Source organism: Lissotriton vulgaris, chromosome 6, assembly GCF_964263255.1.
Source record: "Lissotriton vulgaris chromosome 6, aLisVul1.2, whole genome shotgun sequence".
Taxonomy (NCBI): domain Eukaryota; kingdom Metazoa; phylum Chordata; class Amphibia; order Caudata; family Salamandridae; genus Lissotriton; species Lissotriton vulgaris.
Genome location: NC_141694.1, coordinates 1,377,490,516 through 1,377,506,811, shown reverse-complemented (window position 1 = coordinate 1,377,506,811; position 16,296 = coordinate 1,377,490,516). Strand labels below are relative to the sequence as shown.

The following is a 16,296-nucleotide window of genomic DNA, read 5'->3' as shown; positions in this document are numbered from 1 at the left end:
GTTCGAGCATCGTCTACCAAGTCTTATCAGTCAGTTCCCCTCTGGCGTCCTGTGTCCAAGTATCCCGTAATGAAGCGAGGGGTATTGCTGCGTGCGCCCTAATCCCGGTGTATAACCACCGCACAAAGTGGCCCCCCCTCCCCATATAGTGCATCAGGTGTACTAATTAGTGTTGTGGTGGCTGGGTACGTTGTGGTGCCCAGGTCGTCCGGATGTAGTGGGATACCGTTGCGTGTAATAAATACTGCCTATTCGAAGTCCCAGTGATCTGGACAAAGGTGTCATGGTCCAATAGTGTATCATCGCCGAAGAAACTCCCTATTCCCTCCTCAGTCCAGCGATTCAGCGTTTGTCTTGTGAGCCTTCCCCGTGGGGTAGGGATACCTAGCAATGGGATGTTCCCTGCGTAGGGTGTTACTGTTGCTGGGTATGTGAGCGCCTTCCTCCAGCAGGATAGGGCTGTGCGGAGCAACGGGTGACATGTTTGAGGAATCTTACTTTTAGGGAGCAGTAAACAGTGTAGTTCTCCTCGGCCCACGCGGTCGGTCGTAAAACCGATTTCATGTAGGTTCCTACCCGCCAACCAGTAGGACAGCCATTAGAGCTGGCTAGCATAATAGTAACTACGAAAATCCGGGGCTCCCAGGCCACCCAGCCTAGTGCCAAGCTGGAGTTTATGGAGGCTAATCCTTCTTCTGCCCCGACCCCCATATGAGAGTTATTAGTAAGGTGTTTATTGTGTTAAATATCTGTTGCGAAAGACATACCGTCAGGTTCACAAAGAAGTAAAGTAAGCGAGGGAGCATAACCACCTTAGCAATCGCTACGCGGCCCATGACCGATAGGGGAAGTGAAGTCCAGAACCCGATGCTGCTGCGGAGACCGGTGATAGCTCTAGAGAAATTACCTTCTATCTGATCTTCCGTAGTTCTATATATTCGGATTCCTAGATATTTAAAGGCTGATTGTGCCAGCGGGATTTAAAAGGCTCCAAAGTCTATATCAGGGGGATGAGGTTCATCCTGGAAATAAAACCAACCGATTTCTCTGGATTGATAGCTAATCCTGATACCGCTTCGAATCCACAAAAGGTGTCGAACAACAGTTTGTGGTCCGCTACCAGATCCCGAAGATATAATAATATGTCATCCGCATATATGGAAAGCGGATGGGGCGTCCCCTCAATTGGAATGCCCAGTCCCTCCGCACGTGTCCGGAGAGCAATGGCCAGAGGCTCCAATGCTCGGACGAACAGCATCGGGGACAGAAGACAACCCTGTCGGGTGCCCTTGTGCACTGGGTATTTTGCCAAGATATAATTCCCAGTTCGCGCCCGGGCAGTGGGGTCTGTGTACAGTAATCGTATCCATCTCAGCAGGGGGGCTGGAAAGCCAAAGCGTGTCAAGGCTTCAAACATAAATTGCCAATAAAGGGAGTTGAAAGCCTGCTTTAAATCCAGGGCAATGCACCCCACTCTGCTCAACTCCACCGGTGATGCAGCCATCAGGGCATGCAGGCGTCTTGTGTTCATGGAAGAACTACGTCCAGGAAGAAACCCGCACTGATCTCGATGAATAAGGGCTGTCAAGTAGGGCTGAATTTGCATGGCAATCGCCTTGCTTAATATTTTATACTCTGTGGACAGCATAGATAGCGGTCTGTAATTTACCAGATCTAGGGTCTCCCTGCCCGGTTTAGGTATGGAGATCACTAAGGCCTGCATGGTCGACCTCAGTAAACGACCTTCCTCAAACGCTGTTTTTTAGACCTTTTCCAAGGCCGGTACCAGGGTCCCCGCATAGGCACAGTAGAATTCCACGGGGAGTCCGTCCATGCCCGACGTCTTGTTTCTATTTAAGTGCTTAATCGCGGCCCGTATCTCGTGTTGCGTAATGGGTCCCTCCACTGCCTTCTGCATGTCCGCAGTTAAGATTGGGAAGGGGAGATCGCGCATGAATTCCGCAATCTGCTCTGGGTCTTCCAGGTCATTAGAAGCGTACAGGGCTTTCAGGTGATCATGGAATGCTAGGTTGATTTCGGCCTGGGTGTGAACTAAGTTTCCCACCGGGCTTTGTATCTGGGTAATGATCGGTGGGTCCGGGCAATCCCGTATCAATCGGGCCAGAAGGGCTCCGGAGCGGTCCGCTTCTGTGCGTTGTCTCCGAAGATACGTCTTATAATCTATATTACGCAGTGACTCTAACGTTTCCGCGTGTACTACATAGCTATCCCGCAGGTCCTTCTTTTTCTTGGGGTTCACACTCGCCTCCTGCTCCAGCACCTTAAGCCGTTCCTCCACCTCACACAATTTCTTGTGTAATTCCTGTCTGGCCCCCACCTGTTGGCCTATCACCCTCCCTCGTATTACAACCTTCATTGCGTCCCACACTACCAAGTTAGCGGAGGCAGAGTCCCCGTTATCTACCAGGTAACGTGTCAGGGCATCCAACAAAGTTGTCCGAAATGGGCCATCTTCCAAAAGGTGTGGGTTGAGCCTCCAGGTGGGCACCGGGGTCGGAACTCTACCTCAGAGGACAGTAATCATCAGTGGTCTGTGGTCCGAGAAGGTTTTTGCCAGTTACTCAGAGGAGCCGACTGACGTGGCCAAGGTACCGTAGCACAGAAATCAATCTATACGGGTATGTAAGTCGTGAACCGGGGAGTAGAATGAATATTCCCTGTGTGAGGGGTGTAGTGTTCTCCAGATATCGCTCAGTCCCCAACCTCCCGCCCAGGTAGTAAATGTGTCGGTCAGTTTTGCAGCCCCAGTCGCCTGGAGTGGGGGGTGGGACCTATCCAGCCCTAGGTCCAGCAGTGCATTCCAGTCTCCTCCGAGGACCCACGGAATCCCAGCCCAGTCAGACAACGCCAACCCAACCTTTTGTAGGAATACGTCCTGCTCGTAATTTGGGGCATATATGCTTCCCAGTACTAATAGTGCACCTTCTAGGGTGTCCTTGATAAGGATATACCTGCCCTGGTCGTCAGTCTTTCGGTCCAATTCAACGAAGGGTGTGCCATGTCTAACCCATATGGTCGCCCCCCTGGAGAAAACAGAGTAAGAGGTGGAATAAACAGTGCCTCTCCACTTTTTCCTTAACTTTTGCGCCTCCGACCTAGTCAGGTGCGATTCTTGTAGGAAAGCTATGTGTGTGCGCTGTCGGAGGAGGAAGGAGTGGACTCTGTGTCGTTTCTGTATTGCCCCCAGACCCCGCACATTCCAGGTAAGGAAATTGTACGTCCCTACTTTCTCAGCCATGGTCATCCGTTGTCAGATCTATCAGTGTAAGCATTGGAATACAAGGATTCCACAAGAGAAGCGCCCAGGAGAGGACATACCCCAACATTTGAAACAAAAAAGTGACCATCTCGGCGCAGCAGTGCAACTTATCTGAGCCCAACCTGAACCAAAGTAAGAACAAAGTCTAAAGTCTTGTGCATTCGCCTGTAGGGGGGCGGCTGAACACACACATGGTTATGATGTTGCTGACAATGGGGGGGCCGCCGGCTCAATGGTAACCCAGCCAAAGAGTACAAGTTACATAAAGTGGAAATAAACATTTCAACAGCGGTTGCCGCGGGTCAAACAGTGTGGGGCCTTCCATACTTCGTAAAAGTGGCCCAAACAAAGTTCTATTAGCAATAGGGTACATTCCAAGTGGCATTATCTCAATATTTTCTCATACTCTCGACCTTTTCCCACCCCGCAATTGCATAAATGTACAGAGGCACCACAAAGATCTCCCTGCATATGCATATCAAAAGGATACTGTCACATGTCTCTATAGGAAGGTCTGTTAGGCTTCATCGACTATTTCTTCAGTTGCTCATCAGTTCATCAGCCGCTCGGGGAGTTACCGTAGGGAAAAGTATCACACTATTTTCGGAATCTGAGTGCAAATTACTGTCCTCTGAGTCAGTGGTGATTTTCATTGCGTCCTCTCTAAAGCTGCCAGCCATCGACAGTGTCCCGCGCTGCCCTTTCTTCTGCTGTTCTTGAGATGGGGCTTGTCGGTGTCCTTTATTCCCACCTTCAGAGGAACCCTGGTCGTCGTGGTCCGATCCCGTCTTCGAGGCGTCCGTGGCTGCCATCTGCGAGCTGCCCTGGCTGCCATCCACACCCATCACCTCCAGCCAGTCCTCAGCATCCGAGGGGCTCCCGAAGAAGTGGGTCTTTTGGCCGTGTATTACCTTCAGACGGGCTGGGAAAAGTAACGCATATTGTAACTGCGCCTTTCTGAGTCTTTTCTTCACCTCCATGTATGACGCCCGCTGTTTCTGCACCATATTAGTATAGTCCGGGTAGAGGGACACTCTTTGGTTTTCAACCTTCCCTGGACCCTACATCTGTGGCCAGTTACAGACCCATTGCGTGTCTGCCCTTTCCTGCCAAAATATGCGCATCTCTGATGAACAAACAACTCTGAGTTCGTCGAGGCTCACCATCTCCTCGACGAAACACAGTTTGGGTTCAGGAAAGGGCATGGAACGGAGACCGCTTTGATAAAGGCCTCAGATGAGATCAGGGCTATCATGGACGAGGGAGGGGCGGCTGTCCTGATCCTTCTGGATCTGTCTGCAGCCTTTGACACGGTCGACCATGCTATTTTGGTCGACCGTGTCACAGCCCTGGGGATAAACGGTAGGGCCAGGGACCTTATTTCATCTTTCCTGGCAAACCGTACTCAGACAGTGAGGCTGGGAGATTTCTACTCCCCTATCTCTGCACTCCCTTGCGGAGTCCCACAGGGTTCCTCGCTAAGTCCTATGCTATTCAACATCTACGTAGCGGACTTAGCGAGGGTAATAAAGGCCCATGGAGTACGGCTTACATCTTATGCAGATGATACCCAGCTGGTTCTGGCAATCCACAGAGATGGCCTTAGTGTGGCAGCTAACTTCCAGACAGCCATGCTCGAGGTCAGCACTTGGATGGCCTCGAATTGTCTGAGGCTTAACTCGGACAAGACCGAGATCATGACCTTTGGCAGGCTCTCTCCTGAATGGTCTTCTATCTGGTGGCCTGAAAAGCTAGGCCCACCACCTGTCCCAGTAGAAAAGGCCAGAAATCTGGGAGTGATTTTTGACAGTAAACTGTCCTTTGACCTCCATACAAACAAGGTTGTTTCTTCAGCATTCTTCATTTTGAAAAAAATTAAGAAACTATTGCCTTACCTCCCTACCTCAGCTGGGAAGACTCTGGTCTCTACTTTAGTTTTCTCAAAAATAGACTATGGGAACGCTCTCTTTTTAAACACACAGAAGCGCGTCCTCACAAAGTTGCAGTCTATTCAGAATGCGGCTGCAAGGATTCTTCTTAACATTCCCTGTCGCAAGCCCACCACTCCTGCCATTCGTCATCTCCATTGGCTGAGAGTCGAAAGCCGTATCAAATTTAAGGCCCTCTGCATTGCCTATAAGGCAGTACATGGCGTTGGACCCAGATTCCTCACAGAAGCCTTTCAGCTGTATACCCCCAAGAGGCAACTAAGATCGGCTAACATCTATCTCCTCCCTGTACCTCGTACAAGAACTGCCACCTGGGGAGACAGGCGTTTTCTGGTGGCCACTCCAAAACTTTGGAATCTCTTGCCACTGGCTATTAAAACTGCCCTGAACCTGATGAGTTTTCGCAGGCTTTTAAAAACATGGTTGTTCAACCAGTAAATTAATGGCTGATTTCTAGTAGCTCCACAAGCGCCGAGACACCTCAGGGTATTTGTTTGCGCTATAAAAATTTCGAAAATAAAAAATAAATAAACAAAATTAATGTCAGACTTCTCTCTGGCTTTCTGTAATAAGATATCCCTGTCGCGATAATTCAGTATACAGACTATCAAAGGGGGAGGAGGGCGTCCCGGCCTAGGTGGACCGGTCGGGATCCTGTGTGCTCGTTCCACACAGAAGTGCGGGGACAGCCCATCTGATGTCACCTGATCTCGGAACCACTGCTCCATGAAATTCGCAGCCTTCGTCCCCTCACAGGGTTCCGGCAGACCAATCACCTGTATGTTATTTCGGCGATTACGCCCTTCTGCATCCTCCACCCTATCCATCAGCGTGGAGACCTGATTCTTTAGCTCCTGGATAGAGGTGGTATGCTCCGCCACCGTTGGAGTGAGCTCAGAGACCGCCAGCCCTTGTTCCTTGACCTTCTCCGCTAGCTTGGCATGGTCAGCCTTAAAGAGGGAGAAATTAGTGGTGAGGGCCCCCAATTGGAGTTCCATTTCTGTCCTAGAGTCTCTCATTTCCTGCAATATGAGGTCAAGCTTGTCCATTTGTTGCGCACCCGGTTGGCTCATCTCGGCGGTCCCCGATCGGTTTCCGCCCTCTCCGGTCCCGGTCCGTTGTTGGGGACCGTCCGGCTCTCCCTGGTTTTCAACGGTTTTAGTGCCTTTGCGCACCATGGCGGGTTATGTTATTTCCTCGCCCCCTCCAAAGTACAACCAACACTTCCAGTGTATTCCCGTGCTGTCCGTGTCTTCCCCCCCAGGGGAGGAGCTGCCAGCTGTCCACAGGGTGATTATTCCCCGTATAATGTATGGATGAAGTCTCAGAGCGGTCCAAGCAAGATTGTCCTGGGGGAGGAATCTCCCTGTTTCGCTCCCGCTGTTACAGAGCCCCCCGAATGCCCAGTTCCCGCTCACAGGCGCCAGTCTTAGGTATCCGCATAGGAGGGACCTCCGGAGATGTCTCGCCACTTTATGCTAGAGGGCCGTCAGCCCCCGGTGGGTCTTTCCCATGGTCTTCCCGGTGTGGCATCCGGCCTTCCGAAGTCTCCAATGCACTCCGATCAGGGACCTCCAGGCGCTTCACACGCAGTCCTCACCCCTCAAGAACTCCAGACAGTCCATTAGCTGCCTCCCATGGCCGACAATGGGGCGGGAGGGGGAAAAGGGAGGGAGAGGGGGACAAGAGTAGTACTTTGCCCCTTTATCTGCCCCTCTCGTCGTGTTCCCAGAAGGTCTTCTGCGCTTCCCCCGTCCCAGAGCTTCGCAGAAAATGGCGCAGAGGGGGACCCGGTGGAAACGAAGCGCTGTTCCAGTTCGCGCTGTGCGCCTTCCCCTCAACCACCTCACCTCCGTGTCATGTTCGGGGCCACATCTTGCCACACCGGTCACAACTGTCTCTTCTGGGGCCCCAGGGCCCAGTCCGCGTCTGTCTTCCCCACTCCAGAAATGGCACCAAAGTAATTAACCGGGCGCCCTCCCGGGAATCCACCAGCCAGCGGAGCACAGGCCTCCGCTCCTCACCTGTCCTCTCTCAGTCCGGGTCTCCTGCAGGGGGGGAGGAAGGGATCCCCGGAGTCTGCGCCCCCCGCCGTGAAGAATTCCCGGCTCGCACTTGAGGCCCAGGCTAGGCGTCGATCTCACGCCGCCCGCGTCGCAGCCAGTGTGGGCGCCTCCTCACGCTATTCCCCGGCTCCACAGGCCGTCCTGCCAGGGGGGCCGACTTCGTCTCAGAAGCGGCCAGGGGGTGCTGGGATGTCGCGGGTCGCGACCGGAATCGACCGTCAGGTCCCCAGCGCTTCTCGGTCCTTTTCCTGCCACGTATGACTCCCGCAGCTTCGCCGTCACAGGATAAGGCTCTCGGCCAGGCCCGGAGCTCAGTAAATGCTGTCCGCCATCATGGCTGTTCGGCCACGCCCCCAATGCTCTCCATGATACCCACAACTCTCTCCAATGCAAACTGGATTCTTGGCACAAACCTTGCGAAGGTAAAACCTCAACGGGACTAATGTGATTGTATGCGACCTGCACTCCACCGCATTTGACCTGAACTTTTCACTTTGACCCGGTCCAGCACGACCACATAGCTGCAGTTCATGCTTTCTCCTTTTAGGCTCTATTGTACACTTTGGTATTTAAATACTCATCACTCCAGTTCTACTGATTTGATATTTTTCAGTTTGGTCTTGTTTTATTTATTAAATTCAGCTCTGTTTCTCTAACCTGGTGTGCTATACATTGTGGTGTTGTTCACGGTTTTACTGTTTGAATTGTTGCGCAAATACTTTATGATATAAGCAACAGTGCGCTCCTAATGACAATGCTTTATTTAGGAAGGTAATCTAATGGTAAATACTGTATCTACGATCAAAGAAATTTGTCCTTGTGAGGAAGAGACAACCGAGAAACAAACCACTCTTTTAAGAAATGAATTAGCTTTTTATATATTCTTCAACATGTTAAATGACATATATATATATATTGGAGCCGAAACGTCATGAGACTACCTGCACTAGATAATAAATAAGGAATTCACCTAACTGGTCCGTGTCCGTGTGCTTTGTATCCTGGCTGGTGCGACCCCAGAGTGTGGTAACGAGTGACGGATTGTTGGATATATATATATATATATATATATATATATATATATATATATATATATATACACATACCCTGAAAGAATTTTTTAACGGTTGCTCATGTGCAAATTGGTATAGGAAGAAAAAAAATATTTTATAATTCTTCAATAGAACACTGGCTAGCGTAGCTTAAAACAAAAACCAGTGTTGTAGGCCTGTTTAAGCGACATGTTTTTCATATGATTCAAGTCCATAATACAGGATTGGTGGTCATGGAATCTGAACAAACCATCCAAAAGGGGCTAGAAAGACAATCCAGGCCAAGGGGTAAATGTTGACGTTTTGACCCGACTGCTGCATGGAGTGTATTTAAGAATGCAGCATGCAGGTCTTCATCAGGACAGTAACAAAAGAAGAAATAGGGCAACCTGTGGTAGAGCAACAGAATGGGTACACAACCGGGTCCAAATTCAATATGTCCACACCTAGGGGGGCTAAAATCCTCTCTTTGTTCCCTGTGCACAAACTGTTTAGATTTATATTTGCTTCACTTTGATCCCCATGTACCCTTTCATGGTTTTATCCATTTTTGCCTTTGAGTCTTAAATGGCAAAGCATTTTAAATAGTATTTTTCTCATTCATATATACAGCTTAACCCATAACTGTCAAGTAAGAGTAAAATATATTGTTGACTATTTAAAAAAATATAAACTGAAAAAGAAGGGTTTGGTAAGTACCCCTGTACCCTCTTAATGTCCATTTTGAATTGGCTGAAGTGTAACCAATCGGCATAATTTGTTTATTTTTTAAATCACACACCTAGATAACTGCCTCTGCCTATGTAAAGTTTTAGTAAGTGTTAGAAATTGGGTTTCTGGTTGGCTAGGGCGTACTCCTAAGTCAGGCAGAAACCGCCACTCTATTCAGAGCAAGGGAGTTGCACACTGAAGATTACCCCTGCTCACCCCCTTGGTAGCTTGGCAGAGCAGTCAGCCTGATCCCAGAGGCAATGTGTAAAGCCTTCGCGCAACACACTCACACAGCAGTGACACACTAGGCACACCACAAAAGAAACCCCACACAAGGTTATATAGAAATAGCCTTTGTATTATCCATAAAAACACATTAGAACACAATCAGATACATTATACTGTGCCACCAGGCACTTGTCATGACTTTACAGGGATTACATAAATCACAAGGCCAATCGGGCCACTGTCATAAACATCACCATTAGCCTCACCAGGAACTACTGGTGGTATTACGCTGAGCGTAACACCTTATGCGGAACATGATTAGCAGTGCACCATATTAACATTTGCAGTGTGTACCTATTATGAAATACCATTACTGAAATTGTACATACCACCATCATCTCCCGGTGCATATAATGTACACTCTGAAGGAAGGCCTGTGATCCTGACCATGCAAGACTTATAACATTACAGGAATCAACAACTCACTTGTTATTACAAATCCCTTTGTATCAGATGAGGCCATGGCACATAGGTTTCTCAGATACATTTTTGCACCCATTACCATCTTGTACCTTGAAATAGACAGCCCCAGGGCCTCAGCGCTTTTCTGTAGAGGCAGTACGGTGACAGCCCATTAGCATGAGCAGGATTGTGACCTCTCTCGAGTATTGCCACCCCAACCTGCTAACTGTGTGGGTTTGTGAAATGCCCCCACAGGTAAGGGAGCAGCATCTGCACATGATCGCGAGGTGCATCTGGAGACTCACAAACACGACGTACACCTCTCCCGGTCCCCAGTGTTCAATTTCAACAATGTCCGCACCCTTGGAGGGCAGCTGCCCATGATCACACAGAAGAGCAGCTGCTGCAGGGTAACTTGGCGGCAACTGGGCGGAGACCTCATCTAGGCCTCCCCCCTTGCCTCTTCCTAAGCAAACTCACCCATGGCCTGGGATTATCAGAGTCCTTGGATCCCCATCTCCCCTGCGGGGTCGAGCGGCCCTGTCTCTGTGGCTTACGGCCAAAGCTCAGTAGGACTTCTTGCTGCATTTGGCCCTGCCCACAACCAGGCTTGGTCACACCTTGCCTCTGTTTGCTGCTCTTTCCCTCTCAAAGTTGCTCTTTACCAGGGGCAGTTTCTCTGGGCCCGCGAGGCTCCGGTGCCCACACCACACCACACCTCCGGCGGCTCACAGCAGATGGGAGCCTGTGAGGCTCTGCTTCCTTGTGCTGTAGGGTCCACAACCAGGCTCAGCCTCTGCCTGGTTTCCGGCAGCTCCGCATCTCGGCTGAAGACCCCGGAGCTACATCTTTAACGTGTCTACAGTCTTCGGTCGAGTCCTGGCAGTACGGAGCCACTTCAGCAAAGCCCCCGTGCTGAACATGAATTGGTGCACACCACACGGTGCTGGATAGGCAGCCAACACCGCACTTTACTGCAGCTATGGTAACAGCACTCTCAACACATGCTGGTCAGGAAGCAGAGTCCACAGGGGCTCCTCCCAGGTTCTTAGAGTTAAGCACTCACCACGAGCTTATTGTAGAAATAAAACACTTGCCCGGTGCAAAGTCCCAAAAGTCACACAGGGCAGAGCTGGGCACAGACAGGCCAGCACACAGGGTCACTCAGCAGAGTGAAAGTCCTTTCAGCCACCCAGCAGGCATCAGGTCTGTCCCAAATGGTGGTTCCTCTTGGCACACTGCAGTCCACGCAGTGTCCTCTGCTTTTAGTGCAACAGACAGCCCCAGGAGTTATAGCACAAAAAAGTCTTTGTTCTGCCATTGCACAGGGCCCTGAGCCCAGTTTACACCATTTCTGGGGGCACTCTAAAAATATAATTACAGTGCCCAACACTCCCCATTCAAAGTGTAAGCCCTGGCTCCGGACACACCACACTGGGGCGGAGCCATCACTGTGGAAGGCAGGCACATCTCTATTTAGGTGTAGGTGCTACTCCTCCCACCACTGCAAAGGCAGAGCAGGCCTATTCAGCCTAGGGCTGAGTCACTCCGGCATGGCAGGACACCCCTCAACCCCCAGAGACTGGCTGAAGGTAATGCACATCCCTTCTCCCCTTGTCAGTCAGAACCAGACGGTCAATACACAGCAAGCAGGCACAAAGGCATATAGCACACAGAAATGCCTACTTCCAACAGTGACATTCCTAAAATAGTAATAATAAATCTGCTAACACCAATAAGCAGTCTTTATCACCACTATTCCAAACATACCAAACTTGATCACGCTACACCTCTCATGTCAGGAATTACCACTGAAGCACATATCAGGGAATCCACAATGCATGCCAATGAGAGGGCAGCCTCACAACAGTGAGATACCAACTAGGCTGTTTGTGACTACCAGGACAAGTCGCACAATTAAGACACATGTCCTACCTTTTACCTACATCGTGCCCTGCCCAGAGGGCTAGCTAAGGCCTACCTTAGGAGTGACTGATATGTATTAAAAGGGGAGTTACAGACGTGGCAACCACTTTGTGCCACGTCACAGCGGCAGTAAACTGTGCGCGCAGGCCCTGCTGTGGCAGTGGCCTGAGACCGGTTTGAAAGGCTACTTTGGTGGGTGGCGCAAGCAGCGCTGCCAGCCCATCAGTAGCATTTAATTTACTGGTCCTGGGTATATAGGATACCACTGTACAAGGGACTGATAGGTAAATTAAATATGCCAAAAAAGATGTAGACCAATCTTACCAAGTTTACCATAGAGACCACATGCACTTTAGCAAGGATTAGTAGTGATAAAGTGCCCAGAGTCCCAAAACCCCCAACAACAGGTCATAAAAATCTAGCAGGAAGGCACAAAGATCTGGGATGACCCTGCAAAAAGGGTTGCAACTTTTAAAGCAAATTCTCAATCATCTATCTATCACACTAACATTTTTATGAAGACTAGATATTATTGCATACTTGCTACCCTGCTGTTTATAGTCTGTATGCTGCACACTTGGAGGAAGCATTGGTAAATGCATGCATTTCTCGCCCTTACCCCGCTCCCACTCTTCATGCCTGCCCCTAATCTGGGAAATATTTATGTTCCAGTTTTATGGTACTATTTTCTTGAACAGGACACAAATTGGGCTCCAAAGATCATTAAATGCATTAGCCCTATATTGCCATGAGGACAAGTTGCCTATTACCAACATTTAGACCAGTGGTTGTAAAAACGTCAAAAGGAGAAATGTTTTTTCTATGACTTTGAAGAAGAAAAAGCTTTAGAATATATATGTACTTCGGGTTTAGGATGAGCAAAATGGAGGCCATTATAGGTATTTGTCCTCTTTAGAAATAAAAGCAGCATCATTAAATCATGTCTTTGATAACCAATGATGAACATCAGAGGGCCCTCTGTGGCACTGATACTTGAGGTAATTACAGCCAAGCTAATGCCCGCTTTAATTTATGGCATTGAAGCATTCCCCAGATAATTTGACAAATAGCTTGATCTTGCCCAGTGTTTGAGCTTTGAACAGTTTTTTGGATTGCCAACTAGTTCCCTAATGTCTCTTCTTAGACTGGAATTTGGATTATATCAAGAGAGGACACAAATTGCTTGCTTTAACTTGTGGTATAATATCCATTCCACTTCCCTAAAGTCATAATTGTGGGTTGAGTCTCAATTGATTTCTACGTGGTAGCACGCCTGAAGAAGTTATTTGGTAAGTGGCTGAATAGGAATGCTGCTACTGGCCTTGGGAAGTCAAAGTTGATGTACTCCACAATATGCAGAATCAGTCTGTAGCTTAATCTTTTAAACAGAATTGTTGATACTTTTACGAAAATTTGATTGGCTCACTGTGGGATCCTACGATGGATTCACAAAGCAAAAATATTTACACCCTAAAGTGTACTAAAAAGTATACAAAAAAGTGATGAATGAAATGCTTGTATTATTCTCAGCCACTGATAATTAGTTGGGCCGCATCCCAGTCCATCTATATTTTCCACACTGTACCACCTCAGTTTGTACCCAGCCATATGCAAACAGTCTTGACCCTGCTCAAATGAGAACAGTCCAGCCCAAACTGCCGGGCCAGGTCCAATCGGAACACAAGCAACCCTGGACCGGTTTTGCCCTACTTGGGACTCATCAGCCAGGTATAGCTTGGTTCCAATGACAGCGTGCACAGGACTCACGTCTGGGCTTCAACACTCTCCAATGAGCTTTACCTTTCGTGTTCAGTTTTGTAACATAGAATAGGCCCATATTAGCAAAGTTGATGTGTAAAGTTGGTGGAGACGATTTCTTAAGACACTGCTATATTTGCTTCAACGCTTAATAACTTGTGGATGTGGAGACTTTCGAAATTATATTTCAGTTTTGTGTTTTAATCCCATTTTTTCAGAGTAAAAAATATTTTGAGTTTAAAGTGTAAAGTGTGTGCATAGAGGCGTGAAATAAACTCTTCTCCCTCCCTTAACTTCAGTAGTATCTGAAGTACTCACACAGCAAGATATGAAACCTTTGTGTGTAATGTTGTGTGGTAAACAGTGCATTTTACTTTTTTTAAACGATAATATTAGAGGTCAATAATCCGTGTAATTCAACATCACACAACTTGAACTGGGTCTTTTACTGTACCGAATTTAACACATTCATGTTTTATCTAAAAGAAGATACGTCTATAATTCCTCCCTTGCTAGTAAACGTGTTCAGTAATATGGATTTCACCTTTGTGTGCGTACTTTTTGTGACACCAGGAGGGATTCCGATGTACACCAAGAGGACAGATAAAAGACATATTGTGTTTTATAATGCCTAGGTATCCACCTGGGGGCGAGGTAGCAGAAGAGAAAATTAAAACTGAAAGGCTAAAACTCCCCTCTTTATGGAGTTATGGTAAAGTTGGGGTGGATTTGAAGTGGAAGGGTGGTTTGTTATGGTCCCCAGTTGTACATATTTTATCCTCTGGCACCGTTAGTTGAATAAAATATAGCCCAAGGGCTGTCCATAACCTATCAGTTTCTTAAGACTTAATTATAAAGGTTACACTTTCAAAGGACAAAAGCATTACTCATTTATCTGCTCATGTCTTCCAGGTTTATCTTGCAGATTATGGACTTTCGTATAGATATTGCCCCGAAGGGACCCACAAACCGTATAAGGATAATCCGAAGAAGGGCCATAATGGGACCATAGAATTTACCAGCTTAGATGCCCACAGGGGAGCAGGTATTTTTTTAATCTAATTTCAAAGTTGTAATTATGGAATGCATAATCAGGCGTAGTTAACTGGCCGCACACTAGCGTTTTAACAGCATCATGTTTGGTTGCGTCTCTGTGGTATTGAAGTGAACGCTGTTCTGTTGACTTCCCGTGACACTCGCGCGCATTTTTCGTGACTATGAGAAGTGACCATGGTGGCGACCGCCATTATATTCGAACCTTACAAGTAAAAGAAAGGACGACCAGGAAAAAAGTGTGCACGCTTACGTTTTCAGAATTACATTTTGTTTTAATGGACTTATTTATTTGTAGAATTTTATCTAGTGCTGCTCATCGCCTTTCGTTAATTCAAAGCGCTGTGTTGCTGTGGTCAAAACTGTGTTAGTAATAAATAAGGCATTAAGTAAAACATCCTTATTTAAATGCTATTTTTTTTCGAAAGTTCATTTTCATGTTCTCTTCTTTCGCGTGTTTTGTTAAATACACTTTGTGTAGATTGCTGCCTTTGACCCGCTGTCATCGTGTTTGCACAGATCCGCTCCTACAAAAAAGTTAATAGTTCCAGTGTTTTCAATTGTTAACTTTGTGAGACATTCTACTTTAGCCGTTCATATATCTTACTTACTTAAACTCACTTTGATGGTATTGGAAACACATTTGCAGGCAAATTACATACATAGCCCTTTTATTGGATATTGATCGCAGTGCCTTGCATTCTTAGGCAGACTTAATTCAACAATTCCCTAATTAGTTAAAGTCATAACCTATGTCTTGTTTTCATTTACCATTAATTAAAGCCTGGCTGTTTATTACACTGCAGTCTGAATCCGATAGCAGACCCACAGAGCCATGGACGAAGAAGGAAGGTCAATATTGAGGAAAGATGGCGCGGAGTCCTACGGATGGCCGCATGGTTCACAATCGATGTGGTCATTGCAAAACAACGCTTTTCTTTGCTCTGTCAGCTCGAAAAAAAATCAATTATATTGTTATGCCACTAGAAAAGAAATGCAATTATTGAAAAATATGACCTGCCTTTCAAAACAATATTCTTTACATTTACCCTTTCTTCTCATTGTGAACATCACAGATGAAAGCTGCACATCCGAGAATTCTCTACACAGCAATAGCTACCGCACGGTTGCCATAAACTGACGCTTCCATGCAAGCTGTTGGTGAAACAAATGACTTTTTCCCATTCCACCTTCTCCTAAAAAAGATAATTGGCCGTGTAAAGCAAGTCCTTGATTTCACCTCAGTAGTTTGGTGTTGGCCATTAGGGTATGAAAAAGCCTGCCGTCTGCAGAACATATTTTGTAGCAGCACGTGGTGTTGGCTTGTGATATCATTTGCTTTCCCACTGTTTTTGCAATGGTAAACCACAAACCTAACCAAACAAAATTTGGTATTTGAATGGTTGCACATGTGGTGCGCATCTGTTTATAGCTGCTAGTGGTCCAAGGACAGCCTTGCCCTCTCTCTTTAAAAGAAGCTGACTTCCAGGTCACAAGTTTGAATCATGTAAAGGCCAACTCAGCCTCCCATCTTTAACAGATTGGTAAATTGTGTGCCTCTATATTGGGTAATTAGCAACATCAGTCATTTACAGCCTGTATTGACCATGGGGAAAACAATTACTCTGGGATCCCATAAAATGGGTGGAGTAGAAGGGAACAGGGTCCGAGTCATGGAGGGGTGCAGTGTTCAACAGTCCGCTTATGTGTTATGTTTGGAAAACACCACCCACAAAGAAATTAGCAACAAGGAAAATGCAGTCGTAAATTTGTATATTTTACTTAATTGCGCGCAAAAAAGACAGATACTA

General features: G+C 47.4%; 1 protein-coding gene across 1 annotated transcript in view; it reads left to right on the top strand.

The window, feature by feature from the left end:
• The window catches only part of VRK2 (VRK serine/threonine kinase 2), a 545,093-nt gene that overhangs the window by 305,814 nt on the left and 222,983 nt on the right, over positions 1–16,296 (top strand). The window contains exon 8 of the mRNA XM_086927491.1: positions 14,345–14,477. Within this exon, the coding sequence (XP_086783617.1) occupies positions 14,345–14,477 (133 nt within the window). The remainder of the gene's footprint in view (positions 1–14,344; positions 14,478–16,296) is intronic.